Source organism: Coloeus monedula, assembly GCF_965178545.1.
Source record: "Coloeus monedula genome assembly, chromosome: 20".
Lineage (NCBI taxonomy): Eukaryota > Metazoa > Chordata > Aves > Passeriformes > Corvidae > Coloeus > Coloeus monedula.
In genome coordinates this window covers 4,271,239-4,288,597 of record NC_138800.1, presented here as the reverse complement: position 1 = coordinate 4,288,597, position 17,359 = coordinate 4,271,239, and the positions used below count along the sequence as shown (strand labels likewise).

Genomic DNA, 17,359 nt, shown 5'->3' with positions numbered 1-17,359 from the left:
AGCAGGTGTGCAGGCTCAGCTGTATTGCATATCACTCCTGGTTCAGGTGACTTTCAAAGAGCCAGACGTGACAACAACCCCACTGAAACCACCAAGGGAACAGCCTTTCCTCAAGTGCAAGAAAACCTACCGTTTTCTAATGTTTCCTCTGCTGGAAGAGGTGATTAGAAGCAATAGGACAGTCTAGACAAATCCTTCTTATTTTGCTTTGAGATCAACAATTTCTCCTCTTCGTTTTAGATTTCTCATATTAGCCACTTGTGCTCAGTGAGGCAGCTGAAGCTCAGGTACCCCTGAGCCAGCATTTGCACCAGGCCTGAGACAAGACTCCTGCTGGTGCTCCAGGAAGATGCTTTTGGGGACAGCTGTACCCCACTAACATGACCAGTACCTCAAGAGCAAAGCACTTTCCTCCAGTAACTGCTCTGCCAATGTGCCAGCTCATTTGAACACCGGGCTGTGTTGTGTGCAGTAGATAAATCAGGTTGTTACCCCCAGCTCAGCTCAGAGATCCCCAGGATGAGCCACATAAGACCCAGTTCAGTGAAAACAAAGTCTTGGAAAACCTCTCTGCCTGGGTATTCAAAGTGTTAATCAGCCTGGAAAACAAACCCCAAAGCCTGTGTGTTAATTTGCTATTTAAATTGAGAACTTTTTATTCCATGTCTGCCATGTCTGGCACAAGGCTGTCCTGGGCGTTACTACAATAAAAAATAATTTGGAAAATAATCCTATTGTTCCAGTCACACCCATGGGAGTTTCATGTGTAGGGAAGTAGGAACATCAGAACTGAGATCTGTTCTGTGATCAGAGAGCTGAGTTTGCCCTTTACAACAGCCAGTTTTGATCCAAGGGCATATTGAGCGCAAGATCAGAAACTGAGCTAAGGCAGGAGGATCTATCAATAGCTTTTAAGGTTAATAAATTCCAACTTGCACAGGCTAAAGCTCTTAAAAACCACCATTAGTGTAGCAAACTAGCAACAGCCTTTACAAACACAAGTCCACATCCATGGGTGGTTAGCTTATCATATATTTCTCTTCCTTGCCTCCCTCAAGCCAGTAATTCCCAGTGCCCATCTAAATGAAGTTTATTGCTCTAGAACACCTCCCCAAACCTTCCAAAGAGCCTCCTCTGCACTAAGTAGAGGCCTCATGGAAATCTCCCTGCAACTCTAGCATGTCTTGGATGAGGCAGTTCCAGGCACAACAACTTGCTGCACCAGCAGCCTCCTTTTCACCTTCCTCCACACTCCCACTCTTACACTCTCCTGACTGCACCTGCCCAAAGCCATAAAAAATAACCCCATAGCATCAGCTCTTTGCACACAGTAGTCCCAAACCCCTGCTAGTGAGCACCCAGTGTTCCCTCATCAAGTTTTAAACTCACTCTTCAGCAGGTGGTGTGTTTTAATCACACAGAACCCCCTGCACTTTGATATCTGTCCACAGACAGACTGTAAAGAGACAGCAAGAAACTAAATGCTCTACCTACCTATTTTTGATGTAAAAGCTTTGTTCTGCTTTTAACACAACTTCCTAAGCTTTCACTGGTTTTGGAAGCAGTCACCATACCTCATTTCTAGCCAAGAACAATTATTTGTATTCTCCTTTTAAACCCTGCTGCAACCCAGTTTGTTCATTAGAAATAAAAAGAGCTTAAAAAAAGAAAGCCTTTCTCTCGTGAACGGAAACACTAACACCTTTCTCTGTTATTAAAAAATTCTTGAGCAATCTAAGAAACCGCTTTAGTGCCTCAGTGCTTTGGAAGCCTCTGTTTGGAAGGGAGGAGATCTACATTTCGGTATCCAGGTGGAAAATGGGTTTGATTTGGCCAAGCAATAACAGCTGAAAAAAACCCCTCCATAGCCTGTGCACGCACAGTAGATTCCTTAGGAATGATAACACTGCCTTGAAACATTCCCGAGTACACACGTGGGAAATCGGACGGGGAGAAAGCAGCACTGAGCAGGAGAGGGGACAGCAGGAGGTCTGAAGGAGAGATACAGGCATTTGGTCAGAAAAATTCCTGCCCTGTTCTGTGCACAATTGTACAGCAAACTCCATTAGATGGGGGTTTGTAGGGTTTCTTTGGTGGTGGTTTAAGTTAAAAGTTACCTGCCAATGCAAAAGGGCAGAGCAAACAAACTGCTCCACCATGGCAAAATGCAAAACCCCACAACATAAAGCATTTTAACCACAAATTGGTGAGGGTGCATACAAACTGATGCCCACAAATGAACCAAACTCCTAAAGCAAAGGCTTCACAGGCATCCCTCATCATTCTGCTGGGAGTGGGAATGTCTGGAGTTATTGGTGAGAGGGTCTTGGTCTGTGTGTGCAAACCAGTGGCTGACACTAAAGACATTAAACATACAATACTTACAAAAGCTTGGAGCAAATTCAAGGCAAAATCATTAAAGAGAGATTAACTTTTTTCCTCTTTTTCTGTTTACACACATTTCTTCCATCAGAGGATGAAGAGTGACACAAACAGCATGGAAGATAAAAGTTTGATTAAAACAAGCAGTTATGACCTGAATTTTATCAACAGGTGACAGTTATTCTGTATTTCTGGTACCTTTTTCGTAGTTTGGGAGGAACATCTTACTGTTGCTTTACTGGTTGAGGGCAAACCAGCAAACGTGTGAGTGACAGACAGTAACAATCTGTGTTTATTATTGCACTAAGTATGTACACAAACAGCCTTCACACGCCACAGCTCAAACTTGTTTGTGGCTTTTTCTCCCTCATACAAACATCCATGAGAGGTTTCCTCTACACCTTTCACTACAGTTTGGAGAAATTTTTCCATGCATTGTCTCGGCAAAGGATAGTGCCAGATTCAGCCACCCTGAAAGCAAAGCCAGCAGCTGCCATTGCCACAGCACTCGCTTGAGCCATTTCTAAGGAGCTATAGGGGGATATACGAACACTGCAGTGCTGAACATCACATTAAACGGCTGTGACAGACTCACGTCCCAGCAGGAAAAAATGGTTTGCGTTTTACTTGAAACCACTTCATACACAAATCCAAAATGTTGGTAGAACCTCAGAGCACAAAGTGACAGAACAACTCTTGAACTGGTTCCCCTTGCTGTAGGTATGTCCACAGGAACAGCCTGTTCACCTATCCAGCTGTTACTGGCAACATTTGAGCCAGAAGCCTGTGGGAAGTGTGTGATTCCAGTCAAATGTTTGTGTAGGGTTTGGTGTTGGTCTTTGTGGTGGGTTTTTTTGGCTGGTTGGTTAAAAAAATCCAACCAAACAACAACAAAAAAACCCAAACCACCCCCAGACATCAGAGCTCATGGAAATGCCCTGCAAAGCCAACCTTGCCTCCTCAGGGATGCTGGGATCCAACCCATCACCCAGACACAGGCAGCACAAGATGACTCCCAGGCTCAGCCAGGACACTAGCTGAAATGTCCAGCACAAATCAACCCCGTTTCCAGCTGCATTCAATTCAAGAGACAAGCTGGGATGATTCCTGTAATTTCCATGTTCCCACTTTTCTCCCCTTTCTTCCCAGCCACTGTAGAGATACATGGCTTCACCATAACCTTACTAAAAGTTATGCAGCCGCTTCTCCAAATGGTACCTGGGAGCTGAAAGTTTACCTTCAGCAAAATTCCAGTCTTTTGCAGAAGCTACTTTGAAAACCTTCTAGTTCAGATGCCAAGAACCACTTGGCAAGGCCGGACAGACATAATTAGAGAGCTTGATTGTTTCAAAAGGACATTACCCAAGAAAATTAGTATGTTGCTGCGGTTCTTGAAATAAATTTCCAATGGGTTTGGTTGCAGAGGTCTTGCAAGGCTTTTAGCAGACTTTTAATTACAGTATCAGGCCTCAAGTATTTTTCTAGTGCTTGGCAATATGAGATGCTATTATTTCTGCTTGCAATGCACACTCATTCAAAGCTTATCCACAGGCCGACAGCCTAAGAATTCCAACCACTCTGTAATCCAAAATTTTTGTATCATTTGTGATATACATTAGTGACTTCCAGTAACAGCTGCCCCAGAGACAGCATTTTACTGTGTGATAGTTTAAACCCTTTGGCTCGGTGCTGTATCCTGAAATACACTGCAGGGAGACTAAAGCTTTTGCTGCAGGTTATGCTGATTTACAGCAGCATTAAGCCAAGCACTGTAACATCCTACAGAGCCAACTTGCCTTTTCACTCTCTGCTGTACTTCAGATAGGAACAGGAAAAGTTTGCAGCATCACAGCCCAAAGCTGCCTTTGCTCCAAGGCTGGTGCTTGTGGGTCACACCCATTGCCACAGGCATTTGTGTCCTGAGCCCCGTCGGTCAGTGCTGCTTCTAAAGCTATGTCCCACATCCAGGCTCCCAAAAACCACCCTGGGGACACGAAAGCCCCTCAGCCTGTGCCATCACCCAGCCCTCTGCTGCTGGTCAATCCAGTCTGTCTTGCTCAGCACTTCCCTCTCCCACCCCTCAGCATCCTCTTCAAACTAATCCCTGTCTGCAGAGCTCAGGCAAAGACTTATTCCCAAAGACCAATTTCAGTCATCCAGACTCAGAGGGGTTCAGTAAACAGGGAGCACAATGACCTCTATTCTGTAAGAGTGGAAGTTTATACAAAAGCCAAGTATTATCATTCATAAATTTATTATAAACTTCGGCATAAATTCATATACAATCCTTTGGATTTTGTAGCTTTCCCTCTAAGATATAACCACACCCCCGTGAAATACTCCCCAGAGCCTTCCCTCACATGAAGGGAAGTATTACTATTCCCATTTTATTTAGGGGAAAGAAAAGAGAGAAAGAACTTGCAAGTCTCAGTTCCCAGACTTTGCACTGCTCTATAGAATATATATTGAGCATTTAAGGAAATAGTATTTTTCTTGGGAAAGAGGGTGGAAAACAAAGCCTTAAGAATCAGCCAGCTAATAATTAAAAGCAACTAAATCCAGATCACTTTAAGCTGCACATGAGAATCTGAACTTCTCAGATGCTGAATTCCTCTGCCGACCAGAAAAGCCAGGGTCACTTGCCCAGCTGGTCACTATTGTTCTGTCCAATAAAGTTCTGGCAGGAATGCATGTTAAACAAAATACAGAGATTAGGCATAGCAAAGAATGCAGCTCCCCCCTCAGTGTTTAGGTTAGCAGGGTTTGCCATGTTGAAATACTGAAGCTTAAGCATATCAGATTTTCTCTGTCCTGTACTGCTGGTGCCAGTGACAGACACAAGCTGACAACTCAGTTCTCAGAGGCGCTGCCATTTTAGCTCTAAGTTTATTAAAAGCTGCATAAAAAGTTCACCTCAAATCTGCAGTGGCCACTAATTAAATCAGTGTTTTCTTGGAGATGTAGAGTCACAACTGAGAAAAGCTCTCTGTACATCCCCACATGCCAGAAACTTTAGAAGGGCAATTTAAACCAAGCCAGAGACTCAAGGTACCAAATTTTGAGAAACTTGCAACAAGGTAGCTCATCTCTAAGTGTCTTAGGATAGCCTAAATTTCCAAAAGGAAACGTAGCACCCAGTGACTAAATACAGCATCAAAATGGCAATGACCTTCCTAACCATCTGCCATATCCTGGCTCTGAACTGTCAAGAGCTCTTTAGCTCAATTTACAACAAGTGACAACACAAGACTAGAGTGAGACACAAAAGCCACGAGAACGAGTCATACAGATGATCTGACAGAGACCTTCAGAGATCTTGCAGGAGCACAGCTTTTACCAAGCCAATGCTATGCACAAAGCAGCCCTGATACCTCAACTGGGCCAAGAATTTCTCAGCTTAAAGAAAAATTATATTAAATGGACAGATATTTGAGACTCCTCAGTAGATTTGCAATGGATATAGTCCTTGGAGAACTGCATACAAGGAGGTTATAAATAGCCTGGATTTACCTCAAAGTTAGCGGGTTATATTCAAAGATACCGAGGATTCCTAAGTTCCCCCACAGGGGTACAGTAGCTCATGCTGGGTGAAGTTGTGGTTCATAGGTAGGAAGCATCTAAGATCCTGTTACCATGGCAGTCTCTCCCCTCTTTCTCCCTCTACAGAAAGCTGCAATATAATTTTCTGTCAGAGGCACACAGTAAATCTGGAACAGGTACAGCTGAGATACAGACCTGCTGACAGGCAGGTCTAGGTGTTTCTTCTAGGAGAGTCTTTTTAACTCATCCTAGCACAGCAACAGAAACCTTATTTTAGTTGGTATCGCTTTCACTGCCACTGAAAATGCAAACAACTCAACATTTGAACAAGATACAGTGATGAGACAAGCAGCCAGACAGCCCACATTGAGCAGGGTAGCAGAAACCAGACAGGTTCTGGGGAAGAACAAGACAGAATCAGGCAAGAAGAAAGCCAGGAAGCCAAGCAGGCAGGAACAAGAGAAGTGGCATCAGATGAAAAAGTCTTTTTCTTTAGGGGAAACACAGGCAGAATCTCCCTCGGGTTGGAGTGTTAAATTCATGTGGGGAGAGCTGTCACCCATTGCTGCCTCAAATGAGGATTTGAAAAAGCTCCCTGTGCTCTGCTATGTTTACAGCAATAATGAGAGCCTGGAGGAAGGGGTTAGAAACATCTGAGTTTAATAAGGGCTAAGCAGCACACAGCAAAAAAGAAATGTCTGCCCTTCCGTTCAGGGCTACCACACCCCAGCAAGCACCGCCACCCCGGGCCAACGGGAGCCCAGCACGGAGACATTATGTCATCCACCAGCCCATCTGCCCCCAGCCCTTCCCCAGGAGCAGCAGCTCAAACCAGGCTGAGAGCTCCCAGCACCACACTTCTGAACAACTAAACAAAGTCCTGTAGGGAAAAAGCAGATGTTGATTGACCCCAGGCACAAAACAAGCCAATGACAAGAAGGGAAATTTTTGTGTAGTGCCTTAACTGAGCAACTCCATCTCACAAGGTCATCACAACAGGGCAAAAGGAGTATCTAGCTCATTTAGCACCTATGCAGCTGCCTTTTCTAAGACCTAAACAGCTCTAACATCCAACATGCACAGGGTAAGGGGCATCCCGTTCCCATTTCTCACACAGAAAACCAAGAACCTCAGTACTCGGGTCCTGCAACCAAATTTGCTGTGCCCCTTCCTCACAGTCCACCCCCAAAACTGCCCTTTCATGAAACAGGCATCTTTCATGAAACACCTTGTCCTATACTGCCTTTATAAGGCATGCTCTTTCCATGTCCTTGGTCTTTTTATTCCATTAAAAAGTGGAAATCAGGAATCAAGTCTTGTCCATCTGCAGAGACAAACACACCTCCTCTCCAGAGTGCACATACACACACAGAAGAGGCGGGGGGACATCCAGAAGAAACAGAACTGGACCTGTTCTTAACTCTACAGACTCAATACAACTTGGTTACACAACCACATCCAGGGAATACTCCCCTGCCTCATGATTTCACTGCACTGGCATTTCTGAGATGCTCTGAGCAAACACATGCCTGTATCCAGCACAAATCCTGCAAAGAATATCACTTCCACCCAGTTCCTAGGGGCAGAAAAAGTGGAATTGATTAAAAAGACATCTGACGACATAACCTGATGTCAATATTGGACATGAATTGGTCCCTTCTATGCAGTGGTACCTCACATGAGCTTTAATGTTTTGACAGATGGTTTGTTTGCTCAGCACAAAGGCAGGTGGCTGGATAAGAACAGCCTTACTCAGCTCTGGGAGGATGGACAGGAGACACAAAGCAAACCACAGAGGTAAAGGCAAGAGTCCTAAATAAGAGAATCTCACAGATACATTCTCTTCTCAGTTTCAAATTCAACTGTTATGATTTTGAGTGGCAGATTCTCTTTTCCAGATAAACTACATTGACATGGAAGAGGAGACTGATCTGTTCCAAACATGAAACATTGTGAAGCTGCCTTCAGCTTTTGTCTCAGAGGCATCCATTGTGTGGGCCTCTGGGTGAAAGCCATTTCTAGACAGATAGAAGAGGCTTCTTTCTCTGCCAGAAATATGATTGCCCAGCTTTAGAAGCTGAAAAGGAGTCTGAAACCTGAAATAGCTTCCTATTTGTTGGTCCTCCCTGAAACATTCAGCTATTTTCAAACAGCCAGGCCTAAACATTACAGGCAACACTTCCACCCAGGCACACTCTTCACTTACACATCTGATCAATACCAAGAGGAGGAAAACACTGCTTGTCAAAGCCAGCCAAAGCACCAAAATCATGTAATAAATTACACATTGACAAGCAATCATTTCTCCGAAAAAAAAGGAGGTAAGAAACAAAACCAAAAAGGAACAACATCACAGTTCCTACTCTTGCTGGTTTTCTGCAGGACTCTAATTCAGATGAGTGCTACACTGTGCATAATCACACTAAGCAAGCGATTTAGTGTTATTCAACTATATAAAAAGATGAAAAATGTAAGGCAGTAACCAAATTAGTAGCATTAGCCTTTTTTCCAATTTGCAGCTATTATCGTCAACAGAATCTTTGTGATATCTAAGTTGGCACAGGCTGGCCGTATGCTCAAAGATTCAAAATAAACATTATGCCTCAGTGGAAGTAGATTTAAGCACTGTCTAGATCTGCCTAATTAAAAGGGAGTCAAGAGCTTTGTGCATATTTCAGAAATGCAGTTGGATGAATTTTTGTATTATCCTACAGGAAAGGCATTTATGCTTTATAAACCAGTAACATTTCCGGACATGCTGGAGGTCTAATGCAGGAAAGGGTCCATTACCCTGACCCAGAAGGCCTAAAGCACTCTATGCTTTCAGTTTTTCATTGTTATCTGAAAGTCAGTCTTCATTTTTCCCCCTTTGTCAAGACACGGCCCAACAAAACAAAGATGTGAGTGACTATTCTATGATCCCAGTGTCACAGAACCACTCCCCAGGCAAAGCTGTGACATTTCTAACCTGACTTGTTTCCACTAGGACTTTAGCACACTAACAAGCTCAACTTTAAACTAAAAAATAAGGATTATTGAAAGAAACATTTGTTAATTTATCCAAGGGGAGCACAAGTTCACTGGCACCCATTGTTTTGCCTTTCTGCTCCCTTTTTTTTTCCCCCTCAAGATGGTAAATGAAACCTACCTAAGAGGAAATTATTCACACAAGCAGCTGGAAAGACAGGACAGCAGATTTCCTACAGGAATACAATTTACTGCAGTAGCTACAGCCACATCTGGTATTTAAAAGCCATTCCAGTGTCACCAGACCCTTACACTACCATTGGCTCCACTGCTAATTGCATTGCAAAGTTACAGCCCTGAACCCCACGAGTCAGATGAAGATCATACGGCTGCAGAGTCCAGGGAACAAACACCAGATAGTTCCAGGGTCTGGTGATGAGCTCAAGACCTTCTGACCTCTTGGTTACCTGGGTCGGGCACTTCAAAGCTGAATTAGAGCAGAGGACTCAGCATGACACAAATCCCAGTTTGTTTGCTTGACATCCTCACAGTCCACAGCAAACCAGAGACTTCAGGCAATGAGCAGACTATTAGGTGATGGAGGGAATGACTCAGAGAGCAAGATCCTGTCACTAAAAGGAGAACCACATTTGGCCAATATGTATAGTTTTATATTCCACACCCACTTAAGAGTCACGAGAGGTTCAGAATTTGAGGCTGAAATAAGGTTCAAGTCATCTTTCTCTAGTGAGGAGAGAATTAATAAAAATCCATCAGGAAAACTCCAGATACAATTCTGAAGGCATTCTGACAGACTGCATAAATAGGGATACTTATTCATAGACCACCTTTTAGTACTAAGAACAGGCTTCTATCACATAAAGAGACCCACAGTATTTAAAAGCACTAAAACCTCACCTCAGAGGCTGGAGGTTGCTACATTACAGTGCAGTTGTGCTGGGGAGGGGAAATTCCAGCCCAACACATGTGTAGCTGTAGGGCCAGACTCAACACAGGCAGTTATTTTGGAAAGAACACATCTACCTACAAGACGTCCACCCAGACATCTTGATCTTGAGAGCCAGACATTCAAGTGTCCTGTTAGGAAACTGGTTCCTGAAGGAATAATTGACAGCATATTTCAAGCACCAACACTTTGGGTTTCTTGGGGAAGCAAGACAAGCTGCAGTACTGGAAAGCTGATGTCTGTTTAAATATCATTCCCATGTCAAAGTAGCTCACAGAGCATGTTTAACTATTCCATGGAATCCACAGCCAAGTGATGTGCCCTCTGACATGGAGAAAACCATTGGTAAAGAAGCAATTGGATCCCAGGTCTCACTCTCCTCAGCTGTGCTCTGAGGCACAAAAAGATATGGGTAAAGGCCACCTGGCCTTCCATGTCAAAGCCTCTACCTCTGGCAGCCAAATACTTACAGATTCCAGCTGACAGATATTACTTTCCTCTCCATATCCATCCGCAAGAAACATCACTGCTGTAGGAAGCACTGGGAATTACTGTGACCAAACGTGTAATTACCACTAGAATGTGGATAAGAATCCCTATTCGTACAGTCCTGTTACTTGTCACATCATGGTTCTAATGCTCGTTAACAGGAAGACGTTTTTAGGCTGAGAAGTGTTTTGAAGACCAAACTACCACAGTTCGACTCGCATCCACCCCAAATGACTTTTGTGATAGTATTGTAATGATCCCAGTAAAAAAAATTATCATCCTACATTGCTTTTGGGTTCATGTTTTCGGGTTTTCTTTCAGCCATCTCCATTTCTCATCCAAAGACGTTTCCAGTCTAAGCCCTGCATCTACTCTCAGAAGTTTCTCACTCCCACAATTAAGCTCACAAGGGCTCAGTGCATGACTAACTAGAAAGTACAGGAAAATAGAACGAGGAGTTGGGAGAACACCAACCCCCAAGACAACTAATACAGAGGCAGGTGTTCCTTGACAACTGAACTACTTCCAGCATGGGAACAAGCTTCCCTTAACTCACTTAGCAAAGCTTCTCAAAGCTTGGAGGACGATTTCTCCTTGGCAGGCAGCCCCTCCATTCTTATGCTTCCAGAAAGGCCCTCTTCCCATTCATCGCCTTAACACAGCAGCAAGTTCAAAATACATGCACTGAATGGGAATTTCAAGCTAAACTGTGAGGCTGTTGCAGTCTATACAATGCCAACAGACACTGCTGCCTGGATTTCAGTCACTAGCACTTGCACATCAAAAGTTCAAAGCAATTCAAGCACATGCAAAGATAGACTGCAAGTGTCTTTGGTCTAATAACCAAGACCTGTCAACTGAAGCCAACCAGATGACAGAATATTCATTTAAAAAAGAAAAAAAAGGAAACGAAGAACACATTGTTCCTTCAGAACAAGTATTCCATGGCTTCACTTTGAAGAATGTGAATACTCGTATTTTTTTCCTCCAAATTTCCCTTCACCACCACCCCAAGCTTTTTACACTGTCCAGGGCTGTATTTTTCTGGCAGGAAACATGTTCAGCAGTCCTCAGAGCCTCAGGAGCCCATCTCTGAGCCAGCCTTCAACCTAGATACCAAGGGCTGTATCAGCAAAAAGGACTCCAGAAATTTCTCCTTTTGGAGAAATACAACTCTTATGACAAGTTAATTTTTAAAAACTTGTTAGCAGATTCCCAAACAGCTCAATCACTTGTTGATCAAGGACAGGAAAAGACAACTGCAGATGATGCAGTTGTGTGTCCTGCATCAAGGAAACCTGTCAACCATACAGCATCACATCAGTATGTGCTGCAATGTACCAACACCTGGAACTGCAGCAGGTATTGCAAGGCTCTGTCCCTGCTTATTTTTGACTCAGGAAAAGTGCCAGAAGTCACTGGACAAAGCACACACTGGGAAGGTTGAAGAAAAGAAGGTGAGAATGGCCATATAGTGCCATGAATAGCAATCACCTTCCCATCATCTTGTCTCCTCCACAGTCTCTCCAAAGCAGTGGCCAGAAAGCTTTACTGTAATGGAGCTGCTGCTGCTTCACATAAATCAGATGCTACCAAGATCCCCTTGGTTTTGATGGCAAAAGGGACACTGAACAACATAAAAACCAGACTCTGATTCAGACCTTGAAAAAAGGCTTCACACCCATATAGATCAGTGTTGGACTTGGAGCAAAAGCCTCATTCCTCATGGACCATATTAAATCCAGAAAAGTCCAGCTAGCCCAACCTGAAGCTGCACCCGGCAGGAGACTTCCCTCAAAAGTCCAACACTGTGGCTGGGGAAAGTTTTCCCACACAGATTTTCCCATCAGAAAGTGAAGCTGTTAGACATTTGCCAACAGCAAAACTTCACCACTCACAAGGGGAAATTAAAACATACAAAGATTGCTTCAACGTGTGATATTTGACTGAGCACTTGAATTTTTCTTTCACAGCATTCACTGGTGCTTTTTTCCTCCCTTCAGTTTTTTACTTCCCCCTCTGCATTAAACTAGAACGGAAGATTCTCACATGGCAAAGTTCCATCAGACATAAAAAATAAATTAAGAAAATCTACCAGCCTTCCCCAACATCATTGTTTAAATCAGGTTTATGTGGTTTTGCACAACGCTTTATAGACTTGAAGAGGGACACATTCCCCTGACAAAGCATCAGCTATCCAAACCACTTAGGCATGGGAAAACTGTGCAAGAGTGTGAACTGGGGAAGGTCTTTGGTGAGCAGAGTCCACACTCATGTAAGCGTGGTAGCTCTGAACAAAGATCTGCAGGCTAATAGATATGTAAGACAAATGACATGTGGTTCTCATTGCAGCTCATGCTTTGGGAAGGGGGTACCTTGGAAGAGATCCAGCTGGGATAGGTTTATCCCATTACTCTCCTATAATTTTCTGCCGTTTCAAACCCTTTGACAGTTGCTGTAGTTTAACATCACACCCCCTGCAGCCCCAGGCCTGTCTGACAGCGCAGCGGACAAAGCCACCCCCCCTCGGGGGGGAATCCGCACCATATGCGAGCCCCGTGCAAGGCACAGGGCTGGTGGCCGCCCCAGCACCTCCGACACGTAAATCCAGGGTGTCCATGCCTTTTCCCGATCTCCAGCCCAAATCAGCGGTGCTAACAGAAGCCCTCCTCCACAGCAGCACAACTCACGCAAACTAGGTATTAGCAAGGGAGAAGGAAAAGAGGTAGAGACAGGATGGACGAGCCCTGAATATTAAATCTGAAGTCCGCATTTAAGGGAATGACAGGGAAAAAAACGAAAATAGTGAAATTCAAGAACAACTGAAATCAGGTTAAGCCACTCTCTTGCTTTATACAGTGCAGCTCATTCATCTGAACAGCTGTTTCACCTCTAGAGAAATACCCAGAGAAAACAGAGGGGAGGGAGAGAAGCCTAAACTGTTTGCTCTACTGAAGCAGTAAGATACAGTAAATCAAACCTGATTTATATTAAGTTTATAAGAAATTGGGTTTGGGTGGGGGGAGAGGAGAAGAGTGGGAGGTTTGGTTTTAAACAGCTACTTGGAAGTTGAAGCTCTTGAAGAGAGATCTGTAATTAAGGGCTTTCCTTTGTTGAGCTGAACAAGTTTCTCCTCGCAGCCGAGGGCTATAACAGTTCCCTCTGCCGGCATCCCCAGTGTCCCGGCTCAGGAGGTTTTCCTGCTCCGCACTGTGCAGGGGCACGCAGCCCCGGCAAAGCCCCTTCCCCTCCCCGACGGGCTGGGCGCGGCAGGGGGAGAGTTTGCGGGCTTCATTTACCCCAGCTCAGCTCCTCGATTCCCCAGCCGCTCCCTGCCCCAGGAGGCGGACACTGCTGCGGGCAGGTAGGGAGCGTCCCGCACCCCACTGAGGATGCGGGCAGCCCAGCCTGGCTCGCCGAGGGCCAGCAGCCCAGCACGCCCCTGCACCCTTCGAGGGACTGCTGCCCGCGGCTTTGCCGTGCCCGTTTGTCCCCCCGGAGCCACCGGCGGGACGCAGCCTCCTCGCCCGGAGGCGGACCCGGTCTTACTCACCGGCGACTGGCGAAGCCGCTGCCCGGCGAGCCGGAGCTCTGCTCTGGGTAGTTGTGCTGCAGGGTTGATGCTGGGAATTGATAGAGGAAGCCAGTGCCCAGCGCGCATCCATGCAGGCAGCAGCACCAGGACAAGAAAAGAGCAAGCTGCATTTTTGCAAGAACGGGGTTTTCCTACCGCCTCCCCCTTTCCCTCTTACACTGCACGGCAGGCCCGGGGCCACACCGTGCTCCCCCGGCCGGGGTCACGGCAGGATCCCACGGCACGGAGGTGCCCCCGGGAGCGGGGAGCACGGGGCAGGGGTGCCGGGGACAGAGGGATGGCTGCTCCGGCTCCCAAAGGGAAGCCCCGTCCTTCGGCAAGCCGAGCCCCGGCGGCGGCGGCTGCTGCCCGCGCAGGGGGTCCGGGGCCAGCGCGGCTCGATGCTCCCAGGGCGCACACTCAGCCCCGGATGCCTTTTCAAATTTGGCGAGGTTGGCCCGACTCCGTCAAAGGGGGCGTGGGGCTTCGGCGTTAACCCTTGCCAGGCCTCGCGGCAGACCCCGCTGCGAAGGGGTTCCGTCGGGGCAGGAGCCCGGCCCGGGGCACAGGAGCCGCGGTCCCGCAGGGCACGGAACGCGCGGGGCTGCGCCTTGCCCGGGGCACAGCTGGGAGCACCCCGCGGGCTGGGAGAGCCCGGGGAGCCCCAGTCCCCACCCCAAACCAAGGCATCACACACACCCATGTGTCTCCCCGATTAACCGAGAGCCAGGTCGAATGGAACCCACTGCTCAGCAGTGCAGCCCAAATACCCAAAAGCTGGTGCCTGCTGCCACGTTCATAGATAACTTCTGCTGCCGAAGTTACACATATAAAGTAGGAAATAAGTAATTTTTAAGACACTTCATTCACAAGGTAAGCGGTGAGAAAGTGAGCTCTGCTTCACCATGTGCATCTTGCTCATTCTGGCATCACAGAGACAATGGTTTAGTGGTGAACATGACAGTGTGAGGTTGACTGTTGGACTCGATGATCTTAGAGATCTTTTCCAGCCTTCATGATTCTATGATTCACATACAAGCACTCCCTTTGCCACCAATTCCCACAGACCCCCTTGGTTTATTACCCAAGATGGCCCTGAGCTTGAAGAATTGCACAGTCAACTCCAGGTGGGAGGAACATTTTTGCAGTTGTAGAATGATGTGGATGTTTCGCGATGGCAGCACCCCAAGAAGGAAGGCAGCAGCAAGACTCCCTCTCTGTACAGCAGCTGAGTTTGTGTTTCAAACCCTTGTACATCCCCCATTTTACAACAGTGTCACGACCCCATTTGCTGGCTCAGTGTCCCCTTCCCAGCTCCAGAGGAACCTCGGCTGTTGCAGCTCACTGACTGGGCAAGCAACTTCTCTGCACCAAACACGTCAAGCAGGGAATTAATTTTTAAGATGACACAATTGTCTTTCTAAGTTTTTACCCTCAGATCCTGCAAGCTCACGACACCAGTATCTTGTATCTGGCATTTGCCCCCAGCCACAGGTGAGCACCTACCCCTTCCCCCATGGTGCCCACCTCCAGAGCTTGCACACAGAGATAAATAGCCCCTGGCTGGAGCCTGTAACCAGACAAGTTTAGACTGCAAATGAGGCACCAGGTTTTTAAACAGCCGATGTCATTAATCACTGGAGCAAATCACACAAGGAGGCAGAGGTGCAGCTTGCACTGCAGCTCAGCACAGCCTCCCCAGGCTGCCCTGCAGCTGCTCCTGGCTGTCCCAGACCCAGAGCTGGGGTGGGCAATGGACCTGCACTCTCTGAGCCCAAAGGGACCTAAAAGATCTGTTCCAGCAGCACTGGACCGCCAAGCCCGCTCAGAAACAGACACTATTTATTTACAAAAAGCCCTCAGTGCCTGAAGCCAGGACATAACAGGGCCCTCTGTCCCCAGCCCTGGCTCAGAGCAGCCTGAGTACTCTTCCCTTTAGAATCCCCTCACCTCCAGCAAGGGGAACATTTTTCCTTCCCTTCTCTCACCCCCAAGAAAGCACACAGCTCCCAGAAACTCACCCTGGCATGTTCAGCCTTTCAGCCATGCTGCTCAGCCAGTCCTCTGGAAACTCCTCCTCAGCCTGACAAGGCAACAAAAGAAGAGACTTACTCTCCGCTCTGCCCTTTCAGCTGGACTACAAACCACTTCAAATTCAGCCTTCTCCTAGAAAATGAGTCAGGAAGAGCAAAACACTGAGCAGTTCTCTGAGACCCCCTCCCCTTCAATCTGGGTGCTCATCCTCAGCTCTGTGTGCACAGACAAAGTGGGTGCAGCTGGACCTCCACCCCAGCAGTTCATTGCGGCACCAGACTGGATGTTGAGGGCAGGGTTCAGCCTTTTGTCCCAAACACACCTCCCTCTCCTGACAGGCTCAGATAGATCATTTATCAACATTATTTAACAACACTGAACAGCACCAGTGGCTTTCTGACCCATTCTCCTGGCCTGGGTTAGACCCTTCGGAAGCTCTTCATAGTCTTCAAGTCTTAACTTTCCAAAAGCATTTTATTTTCGGCTGCATAGAAAATTTGCTGCTTCAGCCTTCACTGATTTTGCAAGACCCTAGGAGATATTAAATACAGGTGATTAGACGAGACATGATTCTGGCAAATTATTAGAGACATCTGTAGGAAGCTAATGGTCTTCCTATTTCATGAACTGAGAGAGTGGAGACCAGAGGTCAAATGACTTTGCTCAAGACTGCAAAGAGCTAAAGGCAGAGCCAGAAACAGAGCTCAGATCTCCAGACTCCCATTACTTCTGCCCTGTCCCTAGCGCACACTTGCTTCTACTCTGTATGGCTGATTTAAAATGAAAATGAAGAATTGACTTCCAAGCTGTTTCTGGAAAGAGAGAAGAAAGGGTGATATTGTCTACTGTAAGGGGAGAATTAAAGATGACATTTCATTTTAGTCCTTTGGATATGCGTAATATAATCAAACACAATAGCAGTAATAAATGAATTTTTTTTCTCCCCACGGTGCTTACGAGTGCAACATACTCTAACAATTTCTCAAAACTATGTTGATAAATTGGAAACACAGTGATGGAGGTAACAAAGACAGCCAACAAAAACATAATCCCTTCAATTTATCAGAGCGACTGGCTTTGAGAAGAAAACCCTTGAAATCTGAACAGTCCTATTCTTATAAACCAGATGTAATATATTTAAAATAGAAAGCTACACTTTGTATGCCTGTGCATAAGCATGTTAATTAAAGATCTGCCCTTTAGCCCTGCAAGCAGGGCTAAATAAATTATTTGGATGCATTTCACCAATTCAGTTCAAGATGAAAGAGGCAGATGCACACTGGAAAGCCATGACACAGGGCAGCACTGGGGGAAATAAGTAAAGAGGTAAGGGGCAGGTTTTCATTTACCAACCCTGTGAGATTTGCTGTCATAAAAAAGAAATCCTTGGAGAGCTGTCCTCCTGC

The 17,359-nt window shown here is 46.1% G+C and overlaps 1 protein-coding gene across 1 annotated transcript in view; it reads right to left on the bottom strand.

Annotated features, from left to right (window-relative positions):
- Positions 1 to 14,050, bottom strand: part of COL26A1 (collagen type XXVI alpha 1 chain) — a gene marked incomplete at both ends in the record, with an annotated part of 163,564 nt that extends 149,514 nt beyond the window's left edge. Inside the window, one exon of the mRNA XM_082294521.1 lies at positions 13,899 to 14,050. Within this exon, the coding sequence (XP_082150647.1) occupies positions 13,899 to 14,050 (152 nt within the window). The remainder of the gene's footprint in view (positions 1 to 13,898) is intronic.
- Between the last annotated feature and the right edge of the window lie 3,309 nt (positions 14,051 to 17,359).